At 43.9% G+C, this 22,296-nt stretch overlaps 1 protein-coding gene across 9 annotated transcripts in view; it reads left to right on the forward strand.

Moving 5' to 3' along the window:
* The window catches only part of sbf1 (SET binding factor 1), a 61,430-nt gene extending 39,869 nt beyond the window's left edge, over positions 1 to 21,561 (forward strand). For 5 of the 9 annotated variants that reach the window (XM_062443317.1, XM_062443320.1, XM_062443323.1 and 2 more), the window contains 31 exons: positions 1,483 to 1,560; positions 2,116 to 2,229; positions 2,991 to 3,119; positions 3,732 to 3,830; positions 3,939 to 4,146; positions 4,453 to 4,565; positions 4,661 to 4,810; positions 5,219 to 5,287; positions 5,425 to 5,924; positions 6,063 to 6,235; positions 6,330 to 6,403; positions 8,042 to 8,234; positions 8,360 to 8,487; positions 8,571 to 8,746; positions 11,480 to 11,616; positions 12,508 to 12,715; positions 12,801 to 12,997; positions 13,186 to 13,323; positions 13,420 to 13,518; positions 13,790 to 13,864; positions 14,436 to 14,608; positions 14,747 to 14,923; positions 15,011 to 15,112; positions 15,231 to 15,416; positions 15,932 to 16,058; positions 16,177 to 16,307; positions 16,397 to 16,741; positions 17,183 to 17,388; positions 17,484 to 17,571; positions 17,742 to 17,873; positions 18,853 to 21,561. In XM_062443317.1, coding sequence (XP_062299301.1) covers positions 1,483 to 1,560; positions 2,116 to 2,229; positions 2,991 to 3,119; positions 3,732 to 3,830; positions 3,939 to 4,146; positions 4,453 to 4,565; positions 4,661 to 4,810; positions 5,219 to 5,287; positions 5,425 to 5,924; positions 6,063 to 6,235; positions 6,330 to 6,403; positions 8,042 to 8,234; positions 8,360 to 8,487; positions 8,571 to 8,746; positions 11,480 to 11,616; positions 12,508 to 12,715; positions 12,801 to 12,997; positions 13,186 to 13,323; positions 13,420 to 13,518; positions 13,790 to 13,864; positions 14,436 to 14,608; positions 14,747 to 14,923; positions 15,011 to 15,112; positions 15,231 to 15,416; positions 15,932 to 16,058; positions 16,177 to 16,307; positions 16,397 to 16,741; positions 17,183 to 17,388; positions 17,484 to 17,571; positions 17,742 to 17,873; positions 18,853 to 18,951 — 4,824 coding nt within the window. In that variant the 3' untranslated portion in view covers positions 18,952 to 21,561. The remainder of the gene's footprint in view (positions 1 to 1,482; positions 1,561 to 2,115; positions 2,230 to 2,990; positions 3,120 to 3,731; positions 3,831 to 3,938; positions 4,147 to 4,452; positions 4,566 to 4,660; positions 4,811 to 5,218; positions 5,288 to 5,424; positions 5,925 to 6,062; positions 6,236 to 6,329; positions 6,404 to 8,041; positions 8,235 to 8,359; positions 8,488 to 8,570; positions 8,747 to 11,479; positions 11,617 to 12,507; positions 12,716 to 12,800; positions 12,998 to 13,185; positions 13,324 to 13,419; positions 13,519 to 13,789; positions 13,865 to 14,435; positions 14,609 to 14,746; positions 14,924 to 15,010; positions 15,113 to 15,230; positions 15,417 to 15,931; positions 16,059 to 16,176; positions 16,308 to 16,396; positions 16,742 to 17,182; positions 17,389 to 17,483; positions 17,572 to 17,741; positions 17,874 to 18,852) is intronic. The other 4 variants (XM_062443321.1, XM_062443326.1, XM_062443322.1 and 1 more) reach the window with 3 other exon arrangements.
* The last annotated feature ends 735 nt before the right edge of the window (positions 21,562 to 22,296 follow it).

A 22,296-nucleotide genomic window follows, 5' to 3' on the forward strand; every position in this document is an offset into this window, starting at 1 on the left:
GGCTCACATGGCCGAGACTAACCTCCTTCACTGAAATGAGACACAGGAAGAGATAATTGCAAAGCTGGAAAAACTGATCTGCCGGCTTCTACAGCAGGGCTTTAATTTCCTAAATTGTCTGAAAACGTTCCCAGGAAAGAGGCAGGAGCAGGTCGGGGTGAAGCCTGTAGGAACGATGACGCTGTAGATTATCAGGCAGCAACCGTGAATCAAGGCTTAGCTGTTCTGCTCTCCTTACAGGCAGCTCATTGGATGTTCATCTCTTGGCGCCGCTGCTGCGTCTGCTCAGTATAAAACATATTTTTTACACTTTGACTTACTCTTGAAATATGTTGTTTTCTTCAGAGCGAGACATAGTCAGTTGAATTTCACTTATTGGAAGAAATCACGCGATTTTTTAACGAGAAACAGACAGATTAGTACATTTCATTCTCGTATTTATCCTCTAACTAAAGTGGAAATGATGGAAATTTGGGGGGGAAAAAGTCAAAATATTGCTAAATGTATTATGCTCGCCTGAGATGGAACACTGTGTGACAAAATTCAGCATAAACAAACTGACTTATTGTTGCTTTCTTATTTGAGGTCTTTGGTTTTACTGAAGCGAACATAACAATGCGTTTCTTACATTTAAAATACTCCAAATACAGCCAGAGTCCCGTGGGAAGAACATGTCCTTCTCCAAAATTCGGGCTCCTCGAAGGAGCCCAAACACACACTTTGCATTACTGAGTTGAGACAGAGCGGCGAACGCCAGCCTCCGGCCTCTCCTAAATAAACAACATCCTGACCTCGACCTCAGTGACATTACATCTCCACAAACTCACAGAAACCAGAAGAAGAAAAAAACTGTTCTCTAAACTCACCAAACATACAATAATCAAATAAAGTAAAAGATCATGTTTAATATACGACTGTGATGATACCAAACAGCACAGACTACACAGGAGAGGATTATTTTATGGGTGCAGTCAAATCATGATGAACACAAAATTCTCAAGCACCGCCGAAGAGATAAGATCCGATCTGTGTGGAGCAATGAGGAGTGCACGAAACAAACAGATATATCATATGTCCATTATGTTTTCCACATGATTTTCCATCATCGCCAAAATATTCACCGAACAGTAGCGGATGGAAACAAACCGTCATTTCTCTTTTACTGGTCATCTGGAAATGCAGTTAAAATTTGCCCCACATTTGAATATAAACCTGGCTGATCACACACTGAAAATGAAGCTCACCCTATTATATCAAACTCTGACGTATGATTAGATGTATATATGTAAAGAAAAGAGTGCCACAGTAAACAGCAGACATGCCGGTGTAAACAACCCCCAAACATAAAGAAGAACTTGTGCTTTATCGTTGACCCACTTTCCCAGGATTCCACTGATGCAGCAGAGCGAGGTAAAGATGAGAGGTAGTTAACTGTGACTGATGCTGGGTTTTTGTTTGTTGTTTTTTTTTTTTTTTTTTAAGGTTTTGGATCCAGAGCTGGAAATCGCTGATCATGCCTTCCCCCCGCTGTCCACGCAACCCTCCAAACTCAAGATCCAGGTAAGAGAGAGAGAAGCTGTTTTAATAATAGGGATGTGTTCAATGTTTCCGGTGGACAGTAAAAGCAGAAAGTTGAGAGGAGAGTGAGATGAGGAATCGCATGCAGTAAACGTCCTGAGCCAGATGTCAGCTGGGAACGTTTGGCGGTTCGTGATTGGCACCTTAACCCCTCGGCTACCAGGGTTTTCATAACGTTACCGTCACCAATGATCCAAATGAGTGTTTTCTGTTTCTCTCTGTGTACAGAAAAGTCAACACGGCATTATCTTCAACAGTTAACATCTTAGATAAACAAACTCAGCGACTGCACGCGAGTTTCCATCACCGCCGATTGCAAAACAGACATTGTATTTTATTCCTGCTGGTATGAAAATGATGCGAAAGGTCAAACATTTTTACCAGAATCTTTCGACACCCAAAAGAAAACAGCAGCTGCAGGGATTCTTGGAAGTTTTCCTGACTCAGTTCATTTCAGTTCCTTATTCCATTCATTAATCCTAGTAGTTTTGGTGTGTGTGTTGGCTGTAGCTTCACTCTTCTGTATGTGTGTTTCAGGATAAGGAGATCCGGGGAGTCTTCTTGTGGCTGTTTGCTCGGCTCTTCCAGGGCTACCGTTGGTGTTTACACATCATCCGCATTCACCCTGAACCAGTGATCCGCTTCCATAAGGTACACGCTTGTAGAGTGACAGTGACTTAAAGAATATTCCATTGTCTTTTAGTTAACTGTTTATTAGCTTGTTATTTTTGTACACATTGATAAATATCTCTATGAAGTTCATCCCCTCCTCTCCAGTGGTTTGAATGTTTTTTTACAAACTAATGTCTGGTGATATCTGAAGAAATCTTGTTTATTCAGATCTGTAAGTCATTAAAATGAGTGTCATTCAGTATCAGAGGAACATGTTGCAATATGAAGTGATACCCTGTCTCCCAGTTTTGTGTGCCAGCTGTTTAAAGTCAACTTACTGGACTGGACATGTGGGAGCTGAAAAACACCCTACACACATTTCTTTTAGCCGGACTTTTCCTAATGTGACCCACAGTATACAAACATGGAAATAAAATGCATCATTCTTTAAAAATGTTGTGCAGCATACACACATTTTTATATATGCACATATACAAATTTGACCTGTCAAAATTCAAAAATCAGCATTAAATGTTATTGTATTCATCATATTCTATACAATGTTCTCCTGCACTATAAAATAGTAACTGTGAATGTCTTTAATCAAACATTTATTAATGACTGATGGTGAGTTTATGAATGTGATTTGGTGTAGAGACTAATTATGAGTCAGATTATGAACAGTATGTAAAGGGTTAAAGAATGTTCAAAGAGGCCGACAGTGTTGATGTGTGTGTGTGAGTGAAGCAGAGCAGAAGAAGTCAGTGTTGATGTGTGTGTGTGTGTGTGTGTGTCTGCAGGCTGCCTTCCTGGGCCACAGAGCGCTGACAGAGGATGACTTCCTGGTGAGGGTTCTGGACGGCATGGCGTTCGCAGGCTTCGTGTCAGAGAGAGGTCCTCCGTACAGAGCCACGGATCTGTTCGATGACGTGAGTCTGGCAGCAACATGAGCACTAGACTATTTTTAGAGAGACTGTGGTGATGAATTACCTCTTCACTTACATTTAAAAACGAAAGATGATGATTCATTCACCAAGAACAGGGGAAGGAAAATGTTTTGATTTGTTATTAAAAATGCTTTTAATTTCATTTCTAGATTTGTGAATGGAATAAGGTGCATTCAGCTCATTTCTTAATAGTTTCTTGAAAGGTACATGTTTAGTATTTTGTGTTAAAGAGAATCAGGACTGAGAATGATGTTTTATGTAGGACTCAATTTGTTGTTTTGAGTTTATAATCTGTTTTTGTTCATTTACATACGAATGAATTTTAAATGTATAAATTTAACACTTCCTTTACAGTATTTCTCATTTGAGCACCAAATTAGACCGGTCCTTTCCAGGAAGCTTCTAGGAAATTATTTTGAAATTATAGACCCATAAATTATTATTTCAATTTTTACATTTTAAACGTTTTATTAATTCATGAACTTTAGTATTATTTAAACCATCAACTGGTGGTAATCAAACATACATGACTCAGATATGAAAGAAAGATGCTGAAATTTGAGATAAGCGTATGTCTTTGTCATGTTTCCACAGCTGGTAGCCAATCAGGTGGAGCGGATACGACAAGAGGAGACCTGTCCGCACAAAGTCATGAACCACGTCAAAGAGCTGGCTGAGTTGCTCTTCAAAAACGTACGATCTCAAATGCAATTTCTCAAAGAACATCTTAGCTGTTTCCTCTTCCTGTTTTATCATTTTCTATCATCTTCAATTCTTTTTCTCCCCCTCCCCTCCCTGCAGGAGAACCCTTACCCGTCTGTGTCCATGCACAAAGTCCAGCGGCCGTCAGAGAGCAGCCAGAACTCAGCGCAGATTCGGCCGCCCTTCCCCGCTCTGGACGAGGTGGCGGTGCAGCTCTTCATCGACCATGCAGCCGCCAAGCTCAAGACCGCACCGCCCGTGGTCAAGGCGGAGGTCAAGGACATGGTCCCGTCCGGGCCCCCACTGGGTGAGCAAAGACTCCTAATAACCTGCTTACGTCAGCAACCTTTAAAAAGATTGGACTAAGAATAAGAAGAGAAAAGGCACAGCAAAACGATGGGTAGACAGAAGGTGGCAAACACTTTACAGAAGGTGTCATTCAGCGGTTTTTTGGGTTTCACAGTTGGTACAAACTTATCACGTCACAAGTTCAGCATCTTGTGCACCAAACTTCCTGTGAGAACTTTTTCACTCACATCAGCTTCGCAGCGTGTGTGTAATGGGGTTGAGCTCAGTGCCACGGTGATAAATGAGCCTCTTCTCATCTCCACAGGAGACTTTGTGGACAGGAACGGCAACGTGATGGCCAACAGCGCCCGAAGGCTGGAGGTGGTCCGGAACTGCATCACATACATCTTTGAGAACAAGATGCTGGAGGCCAAGAAGGTAAGAACGACACCCATGATTACCCTGAAAATGTGTCGTTATTTGTTCAGATTTTTGTGCCGTCAATCACTGAGTTATTTGTCTCCCGTGTGCAGCTGATGCCGGCCGTGCTGCGGGCGCTGAAAGGTCGGGCGGCTCGAGTTTGCTTGACGCAGGAGCTCAATCAGCACGTCTTACAGAACCGGGCGGTGCTGGACGACCAGCAGTTTGACTACATCGTCCGCATGATGAACTGCACCTTACAGGTCAGCCGGCTAACACTGCTACAGCTAAGATAAAAGTGTTAAAGGGGGAACTCATCAGATCAGTTTCCTCTTCTTGAGTAACACCAACCAGCCTGTGAGGACAGCTGTAGAATGTCTTCAGACTGCGTTACAAACTGAGTGATGTTAACATTGGAAGAAGTGTGCATTTATCAGATAGGGGTGTTTAGAAGAAGATGCTGTTGAATTGCATCACACAAATGACTATATAAATAATTATAGTTTCCATAATTTCAGACTGTACTTCTGGACTGATGAACTAAAGAAGTCATTAAGATCTCATATTATATGTAATTACAGATACCTGTTTAAAGACTTGCAGGTATTTTGGATGTTGTTCTGTTGTATTTGTTGTTTTGTAAGCTGACTCATCACTCTGTTTGTGTTCAGGACTGCTCACATATTGATGAACATGGGATTGCTGCCGCCCTCCTCCCATTAGTCACAGCCTTCTGCAGAGTAAGTTCACAACCATGACTAAAAATCAACTCATCTCATGTGGTCTGACACCGAGCTCCTCAGAAGCTGCTCTGAATCTTTCTATATTTAAAGTTGCTGTGATCTCTAATAAAAGCACGTCTGTGTTCTTCTGACAGAAATTGGGAGCAGGCATCACTCAGTTTGCCTACAGCTGCGTACAGGAGCACACGGTCTGGACCACCATGCAGTTCTGGGAGGCCATGTTCTACAGCGACGTCCAGAACCACATCAAGGCTCTGTACCTGGAGACAGAAGACCAGCAGAACAACTCGGTGAGCTCTCGCACAGAAACGAATGATAAACTGCCGCTGTCACCTTTTTGTCCGGAGATCATTAATCCTAACCCGCTCGGTCCTCAGGAGCAGCAGCAGGACGGCTCGGAGATCGGCGCCCTGGAGCTGGCGTCGGAGCAGAACCGCATGTGGCCGACGCTCAGCAAGGAAATGCAGACGGAGCGCGTGCAGAAGGAGGAGAGCACGGTGTTCAGCCAGGCCATCCACTACGCCAACAGGATGAGCTACCTGCTGCTGCCGCTGGACACCAGCAAGAACCGGCTTCTCAGGAGCACGGGCCTGGGAGACGTGGAGAGCGTCAGCAACAGCTACGTCACCAACAGGTAGGAACATCTGTCAGAGGATACGCAGAGATACAAGGGAAGGAGGTCGTCATGTGTGCAAAAGTGTAAAATTGTCTCAGTTTGAGGCATGTAGAGCTTTTAACATTACAATTCAAACCTTTTCTCTCTGTTCCGCAGTATCGCTGGCAGCATGGCGGAGAGCTACGACACAGAGAGCGGCTTCGAGGACGCCGAGAGCTCAGACGTGGCCAACTCCGTGGTGCGCTTCATCAACCGCTTCGTAGACAAAGTGTGCAACGAGAGCGGCGTGACCAACGAGCACCTGAAGGCTCTCCACACCATGATACCAGGTAGATACTCGCTCGTCTCCCTCTGAGCCTTTCACACCAAACTCCACGTAATAATCAGCCGCTTTTAAACTCCAAAACGTGCCTTCTCCCTCAGATATCGTTCAGATGCACATCGAGACGTTAGACGCAGTCCACAGGGAGAGTAAGCGACTGCCACCGATCCAAAAGGTAACCAATTCCTTTTTTTACGTTCCGCTGGAGAAAGGCCTTGCAGAACCCCCGCCAGCCATGCCCACTCCCCTCTCCACCAATCCCCACAGCTCAGGCTCACAATGTCACGGCAGGTACGTCTCTGTCCCGCCAGAGACTTTAGAACGGTGTGACTCACAAGCACGCCTCGAGAGCAACTGCATGCCGGGTGACCGCTCTCTCCGTTTGGGAGGCACGCGGAGCCGCAGCGAGTGCCTTCAGTGTGAAGGGTGCAGTGTGTCGGAGAGGGATGGTGGCCAAACTGAGCTTGATGAGACATGTTGTGTCATTTCGCTAAAGACTGCATGAAGCTGCTCCACCCCCCCCAATAGTATTCTTATTACCTGTGAGCAGGTTTATCTACATTTTTCTTTAATCACACACACGCTCATCCACTGTGTTTAAAGATCAGTGTAGTTAATGTCAATGAGCTTGTGGGCTGAGCATCAGTAACATGTATATGATTTATAGCTATTGGGGAGGAGACTGTGTGTGTCTCTGTGTGACTGCAGCTGGAATGCAGACATGTGTGGCTTCAGGTGTTGCGCAACACATTATGAAACAAGTCACCACACTTGTAATTCATTTCCTATCAGCGGCAGAGTTCCTTAGGAAGCTCTTCAGGCCACACTGAGGGGGGGAAGGAAGTGATGTAAGAGTCCCGAGGACAAATCCAGCTTCATATTTCACACTGCTCATATTTACTAAAAAAAGCTCAAGTTAGAAAAAGGAGTCCTGTAATCAAGCTTTTGGATCCTCAGGGACGTTTTAAAACATCTTGTATTTCTGTGAAGGAATTTGAAACCAACGTCACATCGCGTAAACACACACGGATGAATATTATTATTATATGTTTCTTTCTGTGTATTTATATTCTACATCATCTCTGCCAAGATCCCACCAGTCCAGCTCCACTGACGTGCGTGTTGTGATTTTTAACATCAGTCTGAACTTCTCAGATATTCAGCATGGTGGTAACAGCATGAGATTGTGATGAGTGGAGTGTTTGCTGGTTGTCCATTTATGGCAGTAAAAGCTGTCACGTTTAATTATTGCAGCATGTTTGCATTTCATTCAGGTGTAACAACATCATTTACTGTAGCTCATTTTAATTACAGATGTATTAGAGAGTGTTATATAATATATAATGAAGAAAATGTTGGAGTTTTGTTAAATATTATTCATCTCAAGATCAGCAATAGAGATTGGGTTAAACTTTTTAGCAAAATTTTGTATTTTTACATATTTGCAGCTTGACAGAAATCATCTATGTCTTTGTGAAGTTTTTATGGGTTTAAAACAATCTATTAAAGTTTAAAATGATTATGGAGAATTCTCCTGACTTGACATCTTTATATTTTTCTCTATTTTTAAGACTCACATTGTTGTAGGAAAAACCTGAATCTGTAGCAGCAACTTTTTTATTATTATTTTTTTTGTTATGCAGAAGATTAAAATAAATAGAACCAGTCTGGAATCTTAAAATCTAAATCTGTTACAGACAGTTGTGACATTTACAATTCTCCATATCAATTTAATTCACATTCTTTCCACGGCTGCGTCATTCATCTTCCCTTCTCTCTCTCTCTCTCTTTCTTTCTGCTTCTCTTCGTCCAGCCCAAGCTGTTGAGGCCGACCCTGTTGCTGGGAGAGGAGCTGGTGATGGACGCCATGCGGGTCCACCTGATCTCAGACGGGCGCGAGGAGGCCACGGGGCTGATGGGAGGTCCGCCTCTGCTTCCTGCCGAGGGAGCCATCTTCCTCACCAACTACCGGCTCATATTCAAGGGCACGCCCACCGACCCGCTGGGTGAGAGACCACACACACACATACACACACACACACGATCAGCTTGTCCATCACAGTTTTAAAAGAGGTGTGGTCAGGTGTTTGGGGACCTCTATAAGTGGCTTTTTATCTGTGTGTTCCTGCAGTGGGCGAGCAGGTGGTGACTCGTTCCTTCCCCATCGCCTCTCTGACCAAGGAGAAGAGGATCTCCGTCACTTTACCCATGGACCAGTTTGTCCAGGAGGGGCTGCAGCTACGATCCTGCACCTTCCAGGTACTATAACATTCCCAAACTCCTGCGTTCCGCTCTGCAGCTCCGCCTCATATCTCATGACTTCGTCCGTTTTCCCTCTGTAGCTGATGAAGATCGCGTTCGACGAGGAGGTGGCGTCGGACCTGGCCGAGGTCTTCAGGAAGCACATGCACAAGCTGCGTTACCCTCAGCACGTCCAGGGCACGTTTGCCTTCACCGTGGGTCAGTGCGGCAAGCTGGTGGTGGAGCACAAGACCAAGGACAAGAACCAGTCTCTCAAGTAAGGAAACAAAACGGTGGTCTACTTTCTCCTCCCGAGGAAAGCATCCATCACCAAAACGAGCACAGTCACAGACAGGCTGTTAATCACTCCTGATCTTTGACCCCCCCCCCCACCTCCCCCTCCACCTTCCCTTCACATCCTGTGGGTCGAGTACAGGCCGTCTGTTACCATCTCAGTAATGGGTGTAATAGGTGTAACATCTGTAACATCAGCTGAATTTATGTTTGACCTACTTACCAAAGTCATTTATTTACACCTCCAGCTCAAGAATGTTCCCCCCATATTTCAACAAGAGGTCTCTGAACAGGAGCTGAAGGCCCAGTGTGTTACCTAACCTGGCTGCTACATTCACTACCAGTCTGTGTGAAGCTCTTAAAGCAGATATCAGAAATGACATGCCTTTTAAAAGAGTGATAAAATGAAATAGACCAACCAGGATAAAATGATGTAAGGGACAATGAGGGTCCTTAGATTGATGTAGGCTTTAGTTTGCATTATTGTGGGCAGGACACACAGAGATTTAGTCATATAGGGTGATCTCTGAGTGTGTGCTGGATCAAAGATCAGCTGTGATTCAGCTGGATGAACAGGAAAACAGAAAAAAACGACAGACCAGCGAGGCCAATTTAAAGGTACCTCTTGGTGCTTTCCTGTAAACAAAGAAAGTTCCTGTTTACATCCAGTGTGTGTCGTTAAATGCTTTGTTTGTTTGTGTGTGTGTGCGCGCCACAACCCAGGTGTGTCATCATGATTTTCAACTTATCGTACAATATAATTATAGACATGACCTCGATATCGTCCATTGTCTTCACATGGGTGTTTGTTTACATAAGAGAGTCACCCACATTTTATCCAACATGATGTCAGAATAAACAGCTTCACTTATTGTTTGTGGTTTATCTATTTATAGGCAAATCATATCCAGTTTTAAGGATAAATCCAGTACATAGATGACACCTTAGTGTACATTAAACAGGCGATATACCCCTCAGTCGTAATATCATTGAGCAAGACATCATTATACTACTGTAGGGAATATATCAAAGTTGTTTCATGTTGGTTTTGAAACGCTTGGCATCAACACTATCCTGGAAAAGGTTGTAAACAGCAGTGAGTGAATGTGGTTTCCTTTTTAACAATAGTTTTCTCTATGAGTTGGAACAACACCTGTAATAGACTGTCTCCTCCCCAGAGATATCCCTGCTAAATACTACCACCTACTGACAAGGAAGAGCAAAACAACACATAAAACGTACTACATGAACAATACTAATGTGGAGGTCAGAAAAGTACTTCTATGTATATGAACTATTTAACTCCCCAACAAATAAAAATGGTTCCAAACATTTCTAGAAACCCAAACTTCAAAAGTCTACACTCCCACTAGTGAACATATGCGGGGGGGGCTGCAGGTAGTGTAGGTTTTAAGTGAATGAGGTGAAGCTAGGGGTCCTGGCACCTCCCAAATACGTAAGTATAATATTTGAACTGGTGTTACTATGGTAACTGCAACTGTGACATACAATGGTCTTAAATTGATGATAATATTGTTTATCGCCATTATTTCTTAAGCAATATATCCTCCAATAAATGTAGTCATCATACAGACCTACTAACACTAACTGACTATCAGCCGTTTTACTGCCTTAAAGGAATCATTTTGCTTCAGTAACTTGTTGGACTCTTGTTGTCACATTGAGGTTGCCAAGCAACCACCAGAGACTCCAGCAGCCAGTAAATAATCCAACACACAACTGCTGGAAAACCACAACATGTCATTTTTACACTTTTACCTCCAGACAGAACCAGGCTAACAGTTTCCCTCTGTTTCCAGTCTTTATGCTAAGCTAAGCTAGCCAGCTTCATATTAACCCCAAGTAACAGATGAGTAGCAGGAGTGTCCTCAACTTTTAAGTATTGTATGCTGTGTGTTTCAAACATGCTCTCAGGTCTGCATTGACTGCAGTGAGTGGAGTGCAGCTCTTAATTCCCTCTGGCCCTCTGAGCTCTGGCTGCAACCTGCAAAGCTCATTTTGTCTCTCTTGAACATCGTCTTAAAGCCTTTTAAAGCAATAGTTCATGAATGTGTTGTATTGTCTTCTTCCTTATCATGTTTAAGATCGCTCTACATTTGTTTCCTGTTTCCTTTTTCATTTGTCTTCATTTAAAGTCTTAGCAACCAACTCTGTCCCGTCCCAAACCCCATGACCCCACACACACCAAACACACTCACACACTTCTCCCCTCTTTCTTTTCTGGAAATGAAAGGAGCATGTGAGAGAGAGAGAGAAAGAGAAAGAGAGAGAGAGAGAAATCTTTGAATAATTCATCATTGGAGAATGTGGCAACCCTTTTATCGTCCCTGTAGTTTCCATCTCTGCTGTGTGTGTGTGTGTGTGTGTGTGTGTGTGTGTGTGTGTGTGTGTGTGTGTGTGTGTGTGTGTGTGTGTGTGTGTGTGTGTGTGTGTGTGTGTGTGTGTGTGTGTGTGTGTGTGTGTGTGTGTGTGTGTGTGTGACAGCTATTAATTCTGACTCTGGCCCAGTGGCACGCTGACCCAGCAGCACACCAGTGAATTCATGGCTGTTGAACATTGAGTCAAATCAGCTCATTGTTGCTGCTTTAAGAACTAAGAAGCTCCAACTGGAAGTGGATGTCCAAACTCTTTGAATAGGATGTTCAGTGATGTCTTTAAATAAAAGTTTAACATCCTTCTTTCTCGTTTCTTTCAGGACACTTTCCAAAAACCTGGTGAAGAGCGCCAAGAAGACCATCGGCCGGCAGTACGTGACCAAGAAGAAGTATTCTCCTCCTACCTGGGAGAACCGCAGCAGCTTCCAGTCTGAGCTGGACGAGGACGAAATCTCAGGTACTGAGAAGGAAATAAGACTTTTTAGTTTAGTGTCCATTCAGTTTGAAACATGGTCAGTGGTTTCATTGATAAACCCAGTGGAGTCTCTTATTCATTTAGATGCTGACTTTTAGTGTCAGTTAACAAGTGGGGGTTTAAATCACTGGTTTAATATTGGTAGGTGTAAAAACAGCAAGTCACACCAACAAATGATCAATATTACAGCATTACAAAGTTAACAGACAAGGAAACTATTGCAGTGGTGCATTTTGGGTAATGTATTTCTGAAGTAAGATATATATATATATTTTTTTAAATGGATAGAATTTTCTTTATTTTCTAGTTTTATGACAAAAAACCAACTTACATAAACACTGACAAGGCACTCCTCACATAGACACACAGGAATGGATTTTGGTGTTTGATTCAAGCTAAAATGAAAATGAAAAAATATATATGAAATTATAAACATATATAAAATCGTTGAAAAATGAACACAGTATTAAACTTCCATAAGGTTGTTGAGACCATTTAAAAATGAATGGACCATCATGACCCAAAAACATTGATCCTACATTTCCCATAATGCAACAAATAGCATGATTTATTAGACCTTTTCTCCCTGGTAACACAGGCTTTCTTTTCAAAATGATGACATCATCAGGGTTGTCTGATCACAGAATGAGTTGAACCCTCCATGACTAGTGAACTGACTGAGTGTGTAAAATTAGTGGAGTGGCTCTTTATTCACAACCTCACTTAATGTAATCTTAAAGCAAGCAGCCAGCCTCAACCTCCGTTAAACTGGGAAACATCTGTTTAAATAATAAATAAACTACCTGACAAAGAGTAAACAAACAGCTGTATCAGTTGACGACCTTCATTGTTTCTTCCTGTCTGTCTCCACAGTCTCAGAGGAGATTGACCAGAGCTCCCTCACCCTCTCCTCCACCATACGCTCCTCGGACAGACAGACCATGAGCAACGTGGTCGAGCGAGCCTGTTGCCGCGATTACCAGCGCCTGGGCCTGGGCACGCTCAGTAACAGCCTGACCCGCTCCAAGAACGAGCCCTTCAGGATTTCTACCGTTAACCGCATGTACACGGTCTGCAGGAGGTGAGACACACGCGTACAGATAGAGGGATAGAGTGTGGATAGTATGTGGGCAGTGTTTAAAACTGTGTGTGTGTGTGTTGGACAGCTACCCCGGTCTGCTGATCGTCCCACAGAGCATCCCGGACTCCACCCTCCAGAGAATCTGCCGCTGCTACCGGCAGAACCGCTTCCCTGTGGTTTGCTGGAGGAATTCAAGAACCAAGGCTGTCCTGCTGCGCTCTGCAGGCCTCCACGCCAAGGGGGTGGTGGGCTTCTTCAAATCCCCCAATGCCACCAGTTCAGGTATAATAAAACTACACGCTGTATATTGGCATGAAAAAGGCTCTTTTTTTCAGGCGTGTCCGCCTTCCCTCACCATTACTCATATGTTAGTAACCAAGATTGTTATCTCAGAGCTACAGCAGAGGAGTAGCACTTGTAATATGTGTGTATGTATTTAAGTGAAACATAAATGATGTGTTTGTGTGCAGTTCCCTCCCAGGCAGACTCCACCAGTCTGGAGCAGGAGAAATACCTGCAGGCCATCATCAGCTCCATGCCCTCCTACAGCGAGAACAGCGGCAGGAACACACTGAGCGGCTTCACCTCCACACATATGAGCACCTCAGGTTGGCAGACTAACACACACACACACACACACACATAGAAAAAACTGGTATGTGATGTTGTTAGAGGAACCTGAGTTTTTTTGCTTGTTCCCACAGACTCGTCAGATAAGCTGAGGCAGCCAAAGATCGGAGCTCTGATGAAGCAGGTGATGATGGGCAACAAGGAAGACGTTCCTGGAACCTTCAGCAGAGGAGGTGAGACACGCCTGCGTCTATGTGCCCCCTGCAGACCTCAAAACAATAACGTGTCAATTCTTTTAAGTTTTTAATATGTTAGTGAAACTGGGACTGGACCAAGAGGATGATGAATGAGTTTATGCATCCCTTGTAGCTGATGTTTAGGATCAGCATGTGTGTAAGAAAGTGTGTGTGTGTGTGTGTGTGTGTGTGTGTGTGTGTGTGTGAAACCATCCTCCATTGTGTGGCATTGTTGGTTTAACTAGCCATCTCTGTCATTTGACCTCAGCTCTGGGTCAAAGGGCGAAAGTCATCTCCCTCTCTCAGCCCAAAGTGTCTGGCAAGGCCAGGACCCCTAATAGAGGTACAGTAGGCCACGTCCTGCTCCCCTTCCCCCCTTCCTCCCTCCACTCCTGTCTAACCAATCAAATCTCTTTAACAGTGTGTTTGGCGTCGTCCCTGGTAGTGTGCTGCTGTCTCTGCGGACTAATGGTCTGATGTTACTGTTACTGCTTGTGTGTGTGTGTGCGTGGCGGTGCGCGCATGTCTCAGCTCTCGTTTGTTGTTTCTTGTTTGATTCTTCTGTCTGTGGAATGTCTACAGAGTTGCATCATCACCTAGCTGTCATTGACTTACACATAGTAAACAGCGGTGGGTAGCTTCCATCTGTGCCTTGTTTTCCAGCATGGCTGCTATTTCGGCTTCTGTGGACACTATACACACACACACACACACACACACACACACACACACACACACACACACACACACACACACACACGTATTAAAGAAGAATTTTACCTCTTTACAACTGTCATGATAAACCGGAATGATCCTTCAATGACTGATAACAGAGAAGGTTTCCAGGAAAAGTTTGATGATTCATGATTCCAGTAGAAGATAATGATGATACTATGTTTGTGTGTGTGTGGCAGGTAAATGGGGCAGTATCCGGGGCAGCGGGCGTCTAAGTGCCTACAACCCAGACGTGGGGACGCGTCTGGCGGGGAAAGAGTCTCCGCAGCCCAACGGAGGGCCGAGCGAGGCGCTGTTCTTCCGCCAGCAGAAGGCCTACCTCTACATCATCGGAGACAAGGCTCAGCTCAAGGTGACCAATCAACGTCACGCTCAGTCTCACATGACCTCCCTTAACTGTGATTAAGGGCTGAACAAATAAAATGGGACCTGATGATTAAACAAATGTAGTAAAAGTGTGTTTAAGTGATGTGGTTGTGACTGTGTTCAGGGAGGGAAGCAGGACTCGTTCCAGCAGTGGGAGGTGGTCCCCATCGAGGTGTGTGACGTACGGCAGGTAAAGAACAGCTTCAAGAAGCTGATGAAGGCCTGTGTGCCGAGCACCACAACCACCGACCCCAACATGAGCTTCCTGCGCTGCCTGGAGGAGTCTGAGTGGATGACCCTGGTTAGTGTTCAAAATGTGAAGGTGTTGTTGTTTTTTAAGATGTTATAGATATGTGTTCATCCTAACTGTATGTGTGTGTGTGTGCAGCTACACAGGGTGCTGCAGGTGTCGGCTCTGGTGGTGGAGCTGCTGGATACAGGCTCGTCAGTCATGGTGAGCCTGGAGGACGGCTGGGACGTCACCACACAGGTTTGTCCAACATTTATACCATAACTCAGTTAAAAGAGGATTTAAAGTGTAATGTGCAGCAGCTGTCCTTCCGTCTCCTGCCGCTATATGACGTGCGTGATGTTCCCCGTGTCTGCAGGTGGTGTCCTTGGTTCAGCTGCTGTCCGACCCCTACTACCGAACCTTCGACGGGTTCCGGCTGCTGGTGGAGAAGGAGTGGCTGTCGTTCGGACACAGATTCAGCCACCGTGGAGCGCAGACGCTGGCCAGCCAGAGCAGCGGCTTCACCCCCGTTTTCCTGCAGTTCCTCGACTGTGTGCACCAGGTGGGTCAGCTCTGTTTGTTTGATCCTGAAGTGGAGGTCAGTAGAAGGACACAGTGACAGGGAGGACATGAGAACGTCTATAAATATAAAAACCTTGCTTGCTAAGATGCATTTTTTAGCATCTATGAACCAACTAAGGTCAGAATAAACCATTAATAACAGCAGATTCATCTCTTTCCTCTTACTATATTATATAATTGTCTCTGTGCCTGTATCTTTAAGTCTGACCTGACTTCCTGTTTTGCTGATCAGTGACGTGCATAGTGCCGGCCTTATCACATGCAGGATGTGTGGTTTCATTTAGCCTCTGCAGCCCCCAGACACATGACCCAGCTGTGTGACGTATTAGAGCTTTTATTACAGATGTTTCCTCTCTGTGTTCAGACTATTTCTGAATCAGAGACACTTGTTAACAAACCTCAGGGCAGTGTCAACACCCTCCTCAGCTTGTAGTGGTTTACACACCTAAATAAATGTGTTATAGTGACATCACTGCTCTGTCCCTCCACCCTCAGATCCACCTCCAGTTCCCCATGGAGTTTGAGTTCAGTCAGTACTACCTGAAGTTCTTGGCCTACCACTACGTGTCCAACCGTTTCCGCACCTTCCTGCTCGACTCGGACTACGAACGCATCGAGCTGGGTGAGAACATTTCTACAAGTTTACATCTTCTCAAAGAACGTATTAATTTGCAGATGATGTTACAGTGTTTGTTTGACTCTGTGTGTTTGTGTGTGTGTGTATGTGTGTGTGTGTGCAGGAATTCTGTATGAGGAGAAAGGAGAGAGGAAAAGCCCTCAGGTGTGCAAGTCCGTGTGGGACTACATCGACAGACTCAACAAGAAAACACCCATTTTCTACAACTACATGTTCTCTCCTGAAGACGATGAGGTGAGCACACACAACACACACGTAATACTCTGCAGTCATTGTATTTAATGGAGATAAAAGATTTTAAAGCAAGCTCTTGTGTGTCTTAGGTGCTGCGGCCGTACACCTTCGTCTCCAACCTGAAGGTGTGGGACTTCTACATGGAGGAGACGCTGTCAGAGGGGCCGTCCTACGACTGGGAGCTGAGGGGCCGGCCGGACCGCGTGTCGGAGGAGACGTCCGACAAACCCGACACCAGCGGGCCAAAGTCGCAGCGGCGCATCGTGTGGCCGTGCTACGACAGCCTGAGCAAGGTGGTGCCCGACGCCATCACCAAGCTGATGCAGGACCTGCAGAGTCTGGAGGCCGAGCTGGGACAGACATCGGAGAAGTGGAAGGACAAGTGGGACAAGATGAAGACGGCGCAGCGGACTGAGACCAAACTGGAGAGCAAGGTGAGACCAGGACCAAGATTGTAACATTTATGACAACTATAAGCATTATAGTTTGTTTTGTGAGGCTCTGATGACCATGAACACGTCCACCTGTTCACAACAAGTCTCCATCACTAAGAAACAAATCATTTAGACTGGTAATGATTGACTGACACTGAAGTCACATGAGATAATAACATGAAATAAAGTGTGTTCCATTGCCATCTTGTGGTGAAAAAGTAGATTGCAGGTACAACATTTGGAGGTTCATACTGTTAAATTGAGTGATTCAGATGCACTTTATTCACATTTTAACTATCACTGACCATTGTTCAAATGTTACCAAAGATTTTAGATTTCTAAATTTGTATTCCCACAAAATATTCCCCATGGTAGAGATTGTTCCTCAGGCATTTTTGGTAAACTGTCACTGATGATTCGTCTCTTCTTTCCCTCCTGCAGCCATCGTTCTCCAGCTCCCTTCTCATGTCATCCAACCTGAGCCACCAGCGGCGCTCTCAGGGTGTCTACCTGCAGGAGAGCGGCGTCGGTTCCTCCATCAACCTGGCTATGGACTGCGAGGCCAGCGCCACCTCCACGCCCGTCGGCGGCCGGCCGAGCACCAGCACGCTGTACAGCCAGTTCCAGAGCACCGAGAGCGAGAACAGGTCTGTAAAGACCCCTCAGAGAGGAGAGCAGTTTGTTGACTCAGACCTCAGATTTAAACAGTTTGATCACTTTGTTTCCATTTATTGTCTCACAGGAGTTTTGAAGGCATCTTGTACAAGAAAGGGGCATTGTTGAAACCATGGAGACCGCGGTGGTTCGTGCTGGACAAGACCAAACATCAGGTGAGAATTAACGTATGCAGAAAATGAAGCTGTGTTATTTTTAAAGTGAGCGGAAAATTCAATAGAATGATTATTTAATGAAGCAAAATGTACTTTTTAAACATATTCTCAGGATGTGAGTGTGTTTGTGTTTGTCTCTGCGTCTAACAAAAACTCCTCCATCTCCTCAGCTGAGATACTACGAGACCAGGCAGGACAAGGACTGTAAAGGCATGATCGAGCTGGCCGAAGTGGAGTCCGTCATTCCAGGAGCGTCTGCCATGGGAGCTCCCAAAAACATTGATGAGAAAGCCTTCTTTGATGTGAGTCTCTCTGGTCACGTTCACGCCACATCAGCAGAACAGGAAGAATAGGAAAACCTCCCGCTGTTCCCACGTGGGGGAATTTTTTACACGCTTTTTTACAACATGGTTCTAGCACTCACTGCCAGACTCTAAGTTACACCAGATAAATGTGAACTAAGCCTCAGTTGGATCCGTTTAACGGTGTAATATATTTGTAGAGATCTGTTATCAAGTGAAAGCAGCTGTATTAATGTTGATACTGGATTTCATTAAGACTCGGTGTATCTGCCAGCTGCAGCCAACGGTTTGTTAACACTCGTTCTTTTAGTGAGTGGAAGATATTACAGCTGCATGAAATCTCTTATATGTGGTTCTTGCTTACAGCAAAGACACTGGCGGGACTGTGTTTACCTTGAAGGCTGCTTGTAGCCTGTGTACAAAATAATGTGAACATAATTATTTAGCTAGTTTTTGATTTATTGGTTTAGTCTATTTAAAACTACATATTTGTATTGATATAAAACTGAGGAAATCATTCAATCCTGACAACAGTGAATGTTTGATAGTTTGACTTTCTACACGACTTCCACATTTACTGGATTATCAAAATGCTTCACGTTTTATTTTTCTGACATTTGATGAATGAGTCATTGTAGGCTTCAGGTTCTGTCACTACTGTAATTAACTACATGTACCAGCATGCATTGTGTTACGTTCCCACAGTGAAGCCTCAGACCAGCCCAGTTTGTGGAGGGAGTGTCAGCATCAGTTTGACTCAAATGTGTAAAGACAACAAAGATACCTCAACACTTCTTTTTAAACTTGTGAAAACACAGTTTGGTCTTAGTGCCTCAAATTTAGCTAAAGTTGCATTTTATTCTGAAAGGCTTCAATACAGCGAGGTGAAAATTAGCTTCACAATCGGTTTGGTCAAATGATTGTTGGTGAAAGTCATTCATGTCTAACTCCTCTCCTCTTCTCTCCTTTAATCTTTCAGCTCAAGACGACCAAACGAGTGTACAACTTCTGTGCACAGGACAGTGCGAACGCACAGCTGTGGATGGACAGTGTTCAGAGCTGCCTGTCAGACGCCTAAAAAAAAGATGCGGGACTCTTTACAAAAAATAATTAAAAGGAGCGATGCAACCAAGGAACGGATGAGCAGTGACGGGCATCTCTGTCAGCCAATCCCCAAGCGGAACAGGGAGAGAGGAGGGTGGGGGAGGGGGGGAAAGGGGCCTTTCACCACTTAAAGCTCTGTTCTGTGCGCTAGTGTTGAACTAATACTTCATGTGTCACAACGTTTCAGTGTTTTTGTTATAAAAAAAAGTAAGAAAAAGACAAAAAAACAACAACAAACAAACAAACAGATGTCCCTGAAGAACCACTCGCTGTTGTCTCATCATGTAGCTGCAGCCTCCCACCTCCCCGACAGTCTGACCACTTTCAAAATAAAATACAATGCATGTCGTTGCATTTGTGAGCGGTCCTGCAGCTCAAGACACAGCATGAAGATCTATTCCAGACCCTCCACCTGTGCAAAAAAACCACAACCCCTCCCTTCTCTGCTTAACCCTGCTCGCCATGTTCAAAACACTCCGGGGGAGGAATGACGGACGAGCTGCAGTCTTTAGCCGGAGGACTCGTTATAAGACTGGAAACGGATCTTTAAATAAAACAAAAACAAACAACTTTTATTTTGGCGGGTTGAAGGACCAAAGCAACCCAGCAGCGAGCGCTCATCCTTCTGGTCTCAAGAGGTCTCGGCTCTTTCTTGCCTCTCACTGCCTGATGTAGCCCCGTTTGCAGTATATTTAGAGGAAGTTTTAGGGGAAGTGGAGCGCATTGCAGCACGTGCAACAAAAGAGGGGGGGGGGGGAGAGAGAACAGGGGGGGTGCTCCTAAACGGTTCATGAAGGATTTCCTTTTTTTAAAATTTTTCCACACACATAAAACAAATCTCAAACTAGCACGAGAAGGAGATCAACATCATCAGAGAGCGGCAGGCGTTGAGGATTTATATATATATATATATATACACATATATATATATTACTGTGAAAGACACGAATCAGTCGCAGAGATCAAACAGAGCGCCAGTCGGAGATTACAGTCAGCGTGCATCGAGTGTTTACAAAGCAGATAAAAAAAACTTGCCCCTCACTAAGCTAAACTCTGCTCCTCACCTGCCTCTTCTCAACCAACACAACCACTATTCACATTCAGTTTTTTTTTTTTTTTTTGAAGGGATGCTGAAGGAAAAAGGAGGGATATATTTTGTTGTGATGTCTTACAAAAAACAAATCTATAGAAGGAGATCCGGAAGTTAGGAGACTAATGAACTGAGGGGGTATTAATGGGAGAGACTACAGTTTGTTTGAGAGAGATGGACAGGATAAATGTGTGTATTTTTTTCACTCTTGGGGGGTCTTGATGTCATAAATGTGTCCTGTGGGTGTTGCTGACTTTGCCATCGCCACCTTTTTGTGGAGGTGTGAGGAAACATGACTCAGCAAAAATAACTTCTAGCAACACAAGCCTCTTTAAAAGTTACATTTCACATTAAGTTATTTTGAACGCTACCTATTTCAAACTACCTATTCATCTGCAGTATTAAACAGTTCTATCAAATGGAAGCATACAAAGCACGATTCTACTTGTAGTTTTGGTTACTGTATGGAGAGCTAATAGTATTGGTTTTGCTCACCACTCTTTCGCAGTTAGACTGCATTTAAACCGGTTTCTTATATTATTTTGCTTCTTCCAAGTTTCTTGAACCTCTACGATCAAATGTGGCGAGTGTAAAGTCAGTCTGAATGGATACAGTTATGAAAACAGGTCTATGGAAGATTGAAAAGTAGTGGAATTAACCCTTTAATGATGTCGGGACAGGGGAAAGTCACTCAAAAACGTCTGCGAGCGCCGATCAGGTTAACACTCATAATCATTACATTACCACACTTATTGTGAGGGATGTGTTGAGACTCACCGCACCTGTTTTCAGACCTGTGTTGACACCAGTGTTTAAGCGTTAGCGCCTGTTGTACATAGACGAGACTGTTATAGTTATAGAGATTCAGTACGTTCAACTGGAAGGTTTCAAACATCAAGTCAATTTAAAAAAAAATTTTTTTTAAGGTTTGCCCCCCCCTCACCCTCCCCCCCACACAAAACCACTCTGACCCACACACGTTTAACACACACCCTACTCTGTAAAATATGGTTATACTGCTGTCTTTGTTGAAGATAAAAAATTTGAAATTGTAGATTTTTTTTTTTTGTGTCTAATAACTCCTTTGTATATACTACTCCAGATTTGTATGTAACGTTTATGGTAGTAATTTATTTAACTTGTCTCCTCAGTAAAGAAAGTTCCTCAAGCACCACTTTATTTTTAAATTAGGAATTCAATGTGCCATTTTGTTTATTTTCTGTATTAATGTGACTAATGCTTTTTTTTTTTTGGAAAATGTACAAGTAAACCCTCAATGTCTTTTTTTTTTTTTTTGGTTAATACGGTTGTCCTTACTCAACACCAACCGTATGCAAGAGTGGAAATGGTGTGTTTGTGAAAGAGGAAGCCTCTGGGCTTTTATTTTGTTTTTTTTAAAAGGCTGGTTGGATTTTACTGTGTTGCTCACCCACAGTGCTGCGATGTTGTGGATGTAGATTACTGTGGAAATAAACGGGATACGTCGAGTCTTAACTTGATGCTGGGTTCTGCTGACTTGACCTGCCGATAGCTTCACTGACTCCTTCTGGTGGTCGTTAAATAGTCAGTGGCGAGACACAGGGCTTTAGTTTCCACACATGCCTGACAAAAATATAATGGATCAATTAAAATACAGTGCAGTTGAAAATAGATCAAGATGTTACTCAAAGATGCCAAAACTAAAAGATTAAAGACATTTTAGGGATAATGGTGCGTTCACATCCTTAAAGAACTTATAACTACTTAAAACCAGGTTGATATGCAGCATTTGATTGATTCATGATGTCAAAGTGTACCAACACCCCCCGAAGTACACTTCTACATCACTGCAGCAACTTAACATTATTTATTATCACTTCATCGGCTCAGTATCCTCTTGACCAATCATTAGGTCTTTAAAATGTCCGAAAGGTAAGAATTAGGCATAATAGTGTCCCAAATTTCAAGATGATGTCATTAATGTTCTTGTCTGTATGCGTCTGGAGCTGACCACCTGTATACATCCATACCTGTCTCCAGTATTGTTGCTGCCTACGTCAGTTCCTCGAGGCGGCCAAACGCTCCACATGCACAGGTATTACACCGATCAGACAAACGGCAGGTTTTGTTTTTAGCGCGGGCTAAAGATCTAAAAGCTAATATAATGTTCCCATAACTTATACACATGTACGGGCTGTTCCAACAGGTAAAATTACACAGCGTTTCTACTATAACAGCTATGTGGGATAC

The sequence above is a fragment of the Scomber scombrus genome, chromosome 22 (assembly GCF_963691925.1).
Source record: "Scomber scombrus chromosome 22, fScoSco1.1, whole genome shotgun sequence".
In the NCBI taxonomy this organism is placed as follows: domain Eukaryota; kingdom Metazoa; phylum Chordata; class Actinopteri; order Scombriformes; family Scombridae; genus Scomber; species Scomber scombrus.